The sequence below is a fragment of the Myotis lucifugus genome, unplaced genomic scaffold (assembly GCF_000147115.1).
Source record: "Myotis lucifugus unplaced genomic scaffold, Myoluc2.0 scaffold_8, whole genome shotgun sequence".
NCBI classification, from domain to species: Eukaryota; Metazoa; Chordata; class Mammalia; order Chiroptera; family Vespertilionidae; genus Myotis; species Myotis lucifugus.
This window is the reverse complement of record NW_005871056.1, coordinates 7,804,981-7,815,093: the sequence shown is the minus strand read 5'-3', so window position 1 is coordinate 7,815,093 and position 10,113 is coordinate 7,804,981. Positions and strand designations below refer to the sequence as shown.

Genomic DNA, 10,113 nt, shown 5'->3' with positions numbered 1-10,113 from the left:
ATGTGTCTTGGTGTGGTCCTCTTTGGATTCCTTTTGTTTGGGGTTCTCTGCGCTTCTTGGACCTGTAAGTCCATTTCTTTCTCCAGATGGGGGAAGTTTTCTGCCATTATTTCTTGAAATAGGTTTTCAATATCTTGCTGTCTCTCATCTTCTGGCACTCCAATAATTCTGATATTAGACCGCTTAAAGCTGTCCCAGAGGCTCCTTACACTATCTTCACACTTTCGGATTCTTTTTTCATTTTGCTTTTCCAATTGGGTGTATTTTGTCGAATCTTTGGTTTGATTCTTGTGCTCGTCTGGTCTGCTATTGGGTATAATATTCTTTATTTCAGTCCGTGTATGCTTACTTTCTAATTTCTTTATCGTAGCATCGAGGGTCTCATTAGTTTTCGTGAGGCTCTGTACAAATTTATGGCAAGCCCTCAAAATTGCGATTCTTAGCTCCATATCCTCCATTTCTGTCATGTTTTTTTGTCTCCGCATCTTTTATGCTTTCTTGGTGCACCCCCTTGTGGTCTCTGTGCGCAGTCTTGTTCTAGCCAAGCCTTAATTGTTGTAGTTAACACTAGAGGGATTTGACCAGCAGACCGACTGGCTGTAGGAATCAGCTGTTTGGAAAGCGTCTGTCTTCTGGGGAGGCGCTAGTCCAGCCTTTGCCTGAGGCGATCGGCAAATGTCTGTGCGCAGGGCTTGGGCGGGGCGGGCTCAACAGGGCTGGGGGAGGGAGCAGCTATGGCCGCTCTCAGTCCGTCCCCAGGGGCTCTGCCTCTCTGTCCCAGCAATCGCTGCAAACCTCGGAGGGGCCGTAGCCAGACAGTCCCGCTTCTCCCGTTTGAGTCTGGGTCCCTAGAGACTCGCCTGGATCTGTAGCCCAGAGTCTGAGACTCACTCCGGAGTGAAAACGACAACCGCGCCCTCAGCCACCAGCCCGCTTTGCGCGCACACCACCTCACCACCGCACCACCGTACCTTTAAATTTTCCACACTGCGCCTCCTCTTGCGTCGGAATGCTGTTGTTTTTGCTTCTAGTTGAAGAGTCTCTCCTCAGCCAGCTTTCCTGTGGTTCTGGTTGATGTCCGTTCCGACTTTTAGTTGTATTTTTGAAGTGGTTGTTTACGGCGGCAGTCTCCGGTGTTTACCTATGCCGCCATCTTCGATTCTCTCAATAACATTAAATTTTAAACAAATCCAGGAGTCTAAAGTTTTATTAAACATTCATTCATTAAAACACTTATGAAATACCTACTGTGTACCAAGCACAGATTTTAATTATGAATAATATATGGCTCCCAATCTCAAGAAACTAACTCTTAGGGTAGGGACGGGGCAGGGAGAAAAACATAACTAACCTGTGCTTGAAAATTTGATAGGGTGATGGCATAGTAAGAAATATTAATTAGCTGAACCCGTTTGGCTCAGTGGATAGAGCGTCGGCCTGCGAACTCAAGGGTCCTGGGTTCGATTCCAGTCAAGGGCATGTACCTTGGTTGCGGGCACATCCCCACTGGGGGGCGTGCAGGAGGCAGCTGATCGATCTCTCTCATCGATGTTTCTAACTCTCTGTCCCTCTCCCTTCTTCTCTGTAAAAAATCAATAAAATAAAAAAAATGTGGAAAAAATTATTTCAGGAAAAATGTTTTTAAAAAATCAAGGAGTCAAAACTAATACTAAAACAAAAACAAGAAGAGAAAGTTCTTCCTTCCAATACAATACCAACTAATAAAGGCAGACATTATGACAAGGTTAGAAATGTGATATTTTACAATCAATATAGAATAGAATTCATCATCAATGAATACTAAAAGTATTGGATAAAAGTTTGTTGACAGACAGGCTTTAAAAAAGTCCAGATTAGTTATTCATTACAAAGAGAAAATGGTAACCTTGAAACCACCACCTTAACCAAGTGATCTGAGTCAACTTCACCAATAAAGGGAAAAACTAACATCACCTGTTTCCTAATGTGATACACAGAAACAACACTCATATGTATTGCTCTTACCTGAATCTGAACATCCAGAAACAATCAGACAAACCCAAATTTAAGGACATTCAACAAAATAATTGGCAAACACTTAAAAAATGTCAGTCATAAAAGACTATCTATATATATAAAAGCCTAAGCAACCGAAAGATGTTTGACCGGTTGCTATGACGCACACTGACACCAGGGGGCAGATGCTCAATGCAGAAGCTGCTCACTGGTGGTCAGAGTGCTCCCACAGCCAAACTCCCGCAGCCGGCCAACCTCCCATTGCCCCTCCCCCTGCCGGCCAACCTCCCGCAGTCCCCCCCTTCCCCCCGCCCCCGGCCAGCCAACCCTCCCATGGTCCCTCCCCCCAGCTGGCTGGCCCCCCCCCCTTCGGCCCAGATCAAGGAGGCCAGCTGGCCAACCTCCCATGGCCCCTCCCCCCCCACTGGCCAACCTCCCGTGGCCCCTCCCCCTGGTCAGCCAGCCCCCCTGGTCAGCTCTGATAGCTGGCCAGACCGAAGGACCCCAACCATGCACGAATTCGTGCACTGGGCCTTTAGTATAAGATAATAAGCCTGGTTTCCTAGGAAATAAACTGACATTTTGGGGGAACAAAGGGTCAGGATTCTGTAACTTATTTTCAAATGGGCCAATAAAAATAAAGATTATAAATTTATGAAAGAGATGAAGCAAATGTAGAAAATGTTAAGAACTAGAGAATCTAAGTGAAGGTCCCATAATACAACTTCTACAACATTTCTATAGGTTTGAAAATTTGAGAATGTATTCTGTTAGATAAACACACACACACACACACACACACACACACACACACACACATCTCATTTAATCCTCTACAAGTCCTGGAGGAATTAGAAGATAGGGTGTATTGTTTCAAAGACAGGAAACTGAAGCCTAAGCAGATAAATTCTTTACCCTAAAACTTACTCTATCACCTGTGGAGAGAAAAAATTAATTCTTGGGGAGAAAAGGAAAATAATACACAGAGGTGTCAAATAAGGACAGCTCTAGGTGACAATACTATATATACTGTTTCTAGTTTTCCTGATTTTTCATATTTCTACCATAAAAAAAAAATGTATGCTCAAAAATATACCAATTAATATTTTTAATAAAGCAAATAATTTTACAGCAAATGAAATCTTTCTAGAATTTAATAAACTTGGCCATTCCAAGTAAATACTGTTATTTAGATTCAATGGTTTCATGATTGCAAAAAAAGGAAGGGATGAGTTCAAATGGCCAGGCAGTAATTAGCTCTTGGCTTACTTTCCTTTGATTCATTTACAACGGAATATTTGCATGTTTCCTCCAAGGACGTTGTACCTTCTTGCTGGCTAAAACATCCAGGTCACTGCAGATTCGGGCACGTGTAGAGGAAGGCTGGATGATGTCATCCACAAACCCTGGTGAAACACAAAAAAGGGAGCTCATCTGCATCCCCAACGGTGCCACTCTCCAATCCTGTGCTCAACCTGGGCACCATCTCTGGGACCCAAAGTGTGAGCTGGCCCCAACTTGATATAAGAGGGGCTGGGCCCTCTGAACTCTCTTCTGCATCCCTGGAGCTCCCCTATTCCTCTGGCAGGTCCCCAACTTTGCAAGAAAAGGAAAATGTGACCCTCTCCCTGCCAAGATGAATTCAACAGGAAATAAAGAAAATAAATGTGTATTTTCAAAAATAGCTACAATTCCTCCCATTCCTGTACAATGTGACACTGACACGCCTTCCATGAAGAAGTAGATTCTAGCCCTAGCCTGTGTGGCTCAGTTGTTGGAGCATCCTCCCATGCACCAAAAGGTATCAGGCTCGATTCCCGGTCAGGACACACCTAGGCTGCAGGTTTGGGTACAGGAAGGCAACCAATCAATGTTACTCTCTCAAATAGATCAATCTCTCTCTCTCTCTCTCTCTCTCTCCTCTCTAAAATCAATAAGCATGTCCTCAGGTGAGGGTTAAAAAAATAAAAAATATGCCCGGCCAGTGTGGCTTGGTGGTTGAGCATTGACACATGAACCAAGAGTTCACTGGTTCGATTCCCAGTCAGAGGGCACATGCCCAGGTTGCAGCTCCATCCCAGTGGGAGACATGAAGGAGGCAGCTGACGGATGGCTCTCTCTCATCGATGGTTCTCTCTCCTCGCTCTCTAAAATCAATAAAAACATATTAAAAATAAATAAATAAATAATAAATAAATAAATTTTAAAAGATGCAGATTCTATTTCTTTACCTGGCTTTATGACTTGCCACAAAATGTGGCAAAAAGTGACACTGCAACTTTCAAACCTAGGCCTCAAGGCACCTTGCAGCTTCTCCTCTCAGCCTTTTGCTGCCCTCAAGTCACATGGACTAGCCTCAAGAATAAGAAACCATATGGAGACCCCCTGACCGGTTTGGCTCAGTGGACAGAGCGTCGGCCTGCGGACTCAAGGGTCCCAGGTTCGATTCCGGTCAAGGGCATGTACCTTGGTTGCGGGCACATACCCAGTGGGGAGTGTGCAGGAGGCAGCTGATCGATGGTTCTCTCTCATCGATGTTTCTAACTATCTCTCTCCCTTCCTCTCTATAAGAAATCAATAAAATATATTTTTTAAAAAAGAAAAGAAAAGAAACCATATGGAGAGAGTCTAGCTAGCAGCCAGCACCAACCATGTAAGAGGCCATCAGATGACTACAGCTGAATGACTGATCCCAGGCAAGACCAGCAGAAGAACCACCCAGCTGAGCCCAAACCAAATCACTGATCTACAGAGCCATGAGCAAAATAAGGGGGATGGGTTATTTGAACTCACTCTGTTTTATGGTCAAGTTTTACAGAGTACTAGGAAACTAGAACATAACTAAAAAATTTAGCCATTTCAGCAATGTTGCTTACATCCTGGTTACCAAAGCAGCCTAAAACAGGTCCCATTGTCCTTCAGTGATGATTGCCCAGGGACAACCCCTACCTTTAACAGTCTCCAGGTTCAACTGTAATGGCAAAAGGCAGTTTATGTGAGACTTTTTGGAGGAAAAGAATGAGAGCAAGTGACCCAACAAATGAACTATGCTGCCATCCCCACCACAGTGCCTACCTCTCACTGCTGCAGGAAAAGGATTGGCAAACTTGTTGATATATTCTGCTTGAGCATCTTCCACATTCTCACGCCCTTTGAAAATTATCTCCATAGCACCCTGTCATGAGAGGAGTTAATGAATTTCAATGGAGATTGCAACCTGGACAGACCTCCCTCAACTCATTATTAACTCATTATCTGTGATTGCCAATCTCTTGGTAAATCAAAGTGTACTGGAGTGAAGGGCCAGCTCCAGGTGCCAGGGCACAGAAATGGGAACTGCCTGGAGTCAGCCATCATGATTCCATGATGGGACTGTGTGATGGGACGCTCAGCTGTGGCCCCAATAACAGGCAGCCCAGGCAAAGCCAGGAGCTTGTTTCCCCAGATTCCGTCCTACCATCAGCCAACTGCACTGATCCAAAGACGTGTGGCCTATTTTCCACTATTACATCCGTGGTCTCCTGCATCAAGGGGAAGTAAAATGCTGTTTTCCTTTTTCATTATTCTGAACCCTGAGTACAAAATTCTGTGGCCAGAGGATGCCACATTGAACTGCAAATGAAGAAGATGAGGAATTGAAAAATAAGCCTTCACATCAGAATCCCTAAAAGTCAGCTGAGACGGTGGGGGATGTAGTTATCTGGTTCAACACCAACAGCTATGTAAAAGCAGGAAAGGAGTGAGGAACAGGCTGAGCGACAGGAAGTACCTTGCCCAAAGTCACCAGGTTCAGAACAAAACAAAGTCACCAGGGTCAGTTCAGCTTCTGTGGGCTCAAAGGAGTGGCCCTGGGGCCCTCCCTAGGAGATGAGATGGGGTTGGGGGAAATGTCCAATCCTCCCAACAGCTCCTTCAGCTGACTCATCTCTTTACTGACAATCTCAAAACCCTGAGCATGAGATTGCAGCATGGGCCTGAAGTGGGAGTGCAGGACAGGAGGCCGAACTGGCCCTGGGGCCCAGGAGGGAAACTTTCCAAGTTCTAGGCCCCATCTCCCTGAAGTCTGGGTCCATCCTGGGGACCCTGGCCTCTTTCCAACATTTCCCAGCTGTGCTTTAAGCTCCTGCTGAGAGGGTACAGTCTCTAGGCCCAGGAAAAAGGAAAGCTAGAGATCCTCACCTTTGCTCCCATGACTGCAATCTCTGCTGTGGGCCAGGCATAGTTGGTGTCACCACACAGGTGCTTGGAGCTCATGACATCATAGGCACCACCATAGGCCTAGAAAAGACCCACAAGGCGAATGTTAGCGCTTGAGTCAACCAGATCCTGTCCCTGACAGATCCCAAGAATCCAAATGAAATGAGAATGAAAAGAAGAAGAGCCCCCGCCCCTTCGCCCCCTCCGGGCTATTGAAAGCCCAATGTGTGTGAGACCAGGGAGCCAGAGCAGAGACGCCCTGGGTGCCGGCCGGCAGCTCTCACGATCAACACCATTCTTTCACAGCTTCTTCCCACTGCTATTTTCAGTGCCCAGAGATGACCATGGACATCTCTGCAGGATGTGTCCCCAAGTATATAAACGCTGTCCTCACACCATCTTTTGGGTGAGCATACACTCCTCCTACCCCTGCTGCAACTCTCGGCCACCTCTCCAACCACGACCATGAGGTCAGGAGGGATGGGCTCCCAGGCTGCAGTGACCGTCTCACCTTCCTGGTGATAACTGTGACTTTGGGCACAGTTGCCTCGGCAAATGCGTAGAGAAGTTTGGCGCCATGCCGGATGATGCCCCCGTATTCCTGTGCTGTGCCTAGGTAACGAAGAACAGTTACTAGATACCCGCAATAGCCCTCACAAGGTCTGCCTGCCACTCTCAGCTGTGAGGTCTTCCCCTGCTCCCCAAAAGGCCAGGAGAGGAGCAACCCTCACACAGCCCCATATTCTGGACAACCAGACTATGGAGAAGTCACAAATCTTCAGGGAATTTGCAAAATCTCCAAATGAAGTGGGGATCTCAGTGGGAAAGCCACCTCTCCTGGCTCCCACCTCTGTCAATGACTTACCAGGCAGAAAACCAGGGACATCAACAAAAGTGATGAGTGGAATGTTGAAAGCATCACAGAACCGGACAAAACGAGCCCCTTTCACAGAAGAATTAATATCCAAGCATCCTAGAAGAGAGAAGTTATCCAGGCTGAGCTTCTGGGCAATTCCCAGTTCCACTCACAATCCAAGAGCGATTTCTATAGAGGCACCAACATCTCCTCTTCAGAGAATGGAAAAGGGGGACTCTCACTCCCCAGGAAAGACAGGGCAGACAGGAGAACCCACCTGGCACTGGCCAAGGAGGGCCTGGGCGTGGCCTCAGCCCCACAAGCTCCCTTGCTGGGAGCACAGCCCCGTGCAGACTACCAGGCTCTACCTCACACTGAAGGACGGCTGCCACCTGGGGCACAGCCTAGTTTACCCCCGTGGAACCGTAGTGGGAGGTATCATTCAGGGGCTGGTCTTGGAGTCCCTGTAGCTTGAAATCAAATCCTGGCCCCACCAATTACAGCTATGTGCCCTTGGGAAAGGACTTTATGTTTCTGAGGTGAGGTTCCTAACCTGCAAAGTAGGATGTTACTACCTCCTACCAAGTTTGTAAGGATTAACACATTAAGCGCCCAGTCTGTTTTGTCTTCCGGGCAGAAAGTATAGTGTCAGTCACTGGTGACTGACTGGGCGCTTAACGTGTTAAAGGAGATGGCATCTATAAAGTGACATGAAGTAGAGTTCAATTACTAGTAAATCCCCCTCCTACAACAATTATCAACATATTCTATGAGGCCAGCACTACCCTGATACCACAGAAGAAGGATATTATGACAGAGAATGCAGACCAAAATCCCTCATCAACACAGATGCAAAAATTCCCCAATATATTACCAGTTCAAATCCAGCAATATAGAAAAACTAATGCATCATGATCAAGTGGCATTTATTTCAAGAATTCAAGGTTGATTTAACGTGTGAAAATGAGTGAAACTACTAAATAAAGTAGGAAAATAATATGGTCATCTCAACATATATAGAGAAAGCATTTGCCAAAATTCAATATTCACTCAAAATTAAAAATTAGCAGTAAACTAAGAGTATGATGGAACTTCTACAATCTGATAAAGAGTATTTACAGCCCTAGTCGGCCTGCAGACTGAAGGGCTAGGTTTGATCCTAGTCAAGGGCACATGCCCAGGTTGTGGGCTCAATCCCCAATAGGGGGTGTGCAGGAGGCAGCCAATCAATGATTTTCTCATCATTGATGTTTCTATTTCTCCCTCTCCTTTCCTCTCTGAAATCAATAAAAGTACACACACACACACACACACACACACACACACAGTAGGTCCTCAGATTACGTTGGAGATCCGTTCCTACAGCGCGACGTAACACGATTTTTGCTCTAAGTCGAAACCCACCTACATAAGCACCTACGTCACTCACATGGAGCACATACACAGCAGTAATGAAGTGAAACAGTAAAAAAATTTAAAAGAAAGATAACAATTCCTGACTTTTACTTGTGGTAAATAAATAAAAAACAAAGCACATATGTACATAAGTCGAAATGACGGAACTTTTTTTTTTAATAAATGGGAGATGGCGACATAACCACAAACAATGTACGTCGAGTCCGAAGTAACCCTAGGACTGCCTGTATATAAAAAAGAGTAGCTACAAAAAAATTTAACATACTGGTGGATCAGAAGAATAAATAAATCTCCAATTTGCTCTATACTAGTGCTGTCCAAAAGAACTTTCTTTTAGATGATGGAAATGTTCTCTGGCTGTGCTAGTCAATGTGGTAGCCGTTAGTCACATGTGGCTATTACGCACTTGAAATAGGGCTAGTACATCTGAGAAACTGTGTTACTAACTAGTGCCCTGGTGCACAGATTCATGCACATTGAAAGGAAATTAATTAGAATAAATATTTTAATATGAATGTCAACAAAAACAACCAAATTCACGATTGACAATGACAGATCAAAACACACGCATGCGACTGGCGCGAGCGAGTCAACGTTCATTTATTTTTTAATAAATCTTTATTGTTCAGATTATTACAGTTGTTCCTCTTTTTTCCCCCCATAGCTCCCCTCCACCTGGTTCCCGCCCCACCCCATGCCCTTACCCTACCCCTCACTGTCCTCGTCCATAGGTGTACGATTTTTGTCCAATCTATTCCCACACCCCCCACACCTCCTTCCCTCCTCCCCGAGAATTGTCAGTCCACTCCCTTTCTATGCCCCTGATTCTATTATAATCACCAGTTTATTCTGTTCATCAGATTTTTTATTCACTTGATTTTTAGGTTCACTTGTTGATAGAAACATATTTGTTGTCATTTTGTTGTTCATAATTTTTATCTTTACCTTTTTCTTCTTCTTCCTCTTCTTAAAGAATACCCTTCAGCATTTCATATACTACTGATTTGGTGGTGATGAACTCCTTTAGCTTTTTCTTATCTGTGAAGCTCTTTATCTGACCTTCAATTCTAAATGATAGCTTTGCTGGGTACAGTAATCTTGGTTGTAGGTTCTTGCTATTCATCACTTTGAATATTTCTTGCCACTCCCTCTGGCCTGCATAGTTTCTGTTGAGAAATCAGCTGACAGTCGTATGGGTACTCCCTTGTGGGTAACTGACTTTTTTTCTCTTGCTGCTTTTAAGATTCTCTCTTTGTCTTTTGCTCTTGGCATTTTAATTATGATGTGTCTTGGTGTGGTCCTCTTTGGATTCCTTTTGTTTGGGGTTCTCTGCGCTTCCTGGACTTGTAAGTCTATTTCTTTCACCAGGTAGGGGAAGTTTTCTGTCATTATTTCTTCAAATAGGTTTTCAATATCTTGCTCTCTCTCTTCTTCTGGCACCCCATAATTCGGATGTTGGTACACTTGAAGTTGTTCCATAGGCTCCTTACACTATCTTCATATTTTTGGATTCTTTTTTCATTTTGCTTTTCCAGTTGGATGTTTTTTGCTTCTTCGTATTTCAAATCTTTGACTTGACTCTTGGGATCCTCTAGTCTGCTGTTAGATCTCTGTATAATATTCTTAATGTCAGTCAGTGTATGCTTAAT

General features: G+C 44.7%; 1 protein-coding gene across 3 annotated transcripts in view; it reads right to left on the bottom strand.

Moving 5' to 3' along the window:
* Positions 1 to 3,088: 3,088 nt before the first annotated feature.
* PCCB (propionyl-CoA carboxylase beta subunit) overlaps positions 3,089 to 10,113 on the bottom strand; it is a 65,139-nt gene continuing 58,114 nt past the window's right edge. For 2 of the 3 annotated variants that reach the window (XM_006083730.3, XM_014450924.2), the window contains 5 exons: positions 7,058 to 7,165; positions 6,704 to 6,804; positions 6,175 to 6,273; positions 5,071 to 5,170; positions 3,089 to 3,401 (listed from right to left, as the gene is read on the bottom strand). In XM_006083730.3, coding sequence (XP_006083792.1) covers positions 3,280 to 3,401; positions 5,071 to 5,170; positions 6,175 to 6,273; positions 6,704 to 6,804; positions 7,058 to 7,165 — 530 coding nt within the window. In that variant the 3' untranslated portion in view covers positions 3,089 to 3,279. The remainder of the gene's footprint in view (positions 3,402 to 5,070; positions 5,171 to 6,174; positions 6,274 to 6,703; positions 6,805 to 7,057; positions 7,166 to 10,113) is intronic. The other variant, XM_023749565.1, reaches the window with a different exon arrangement.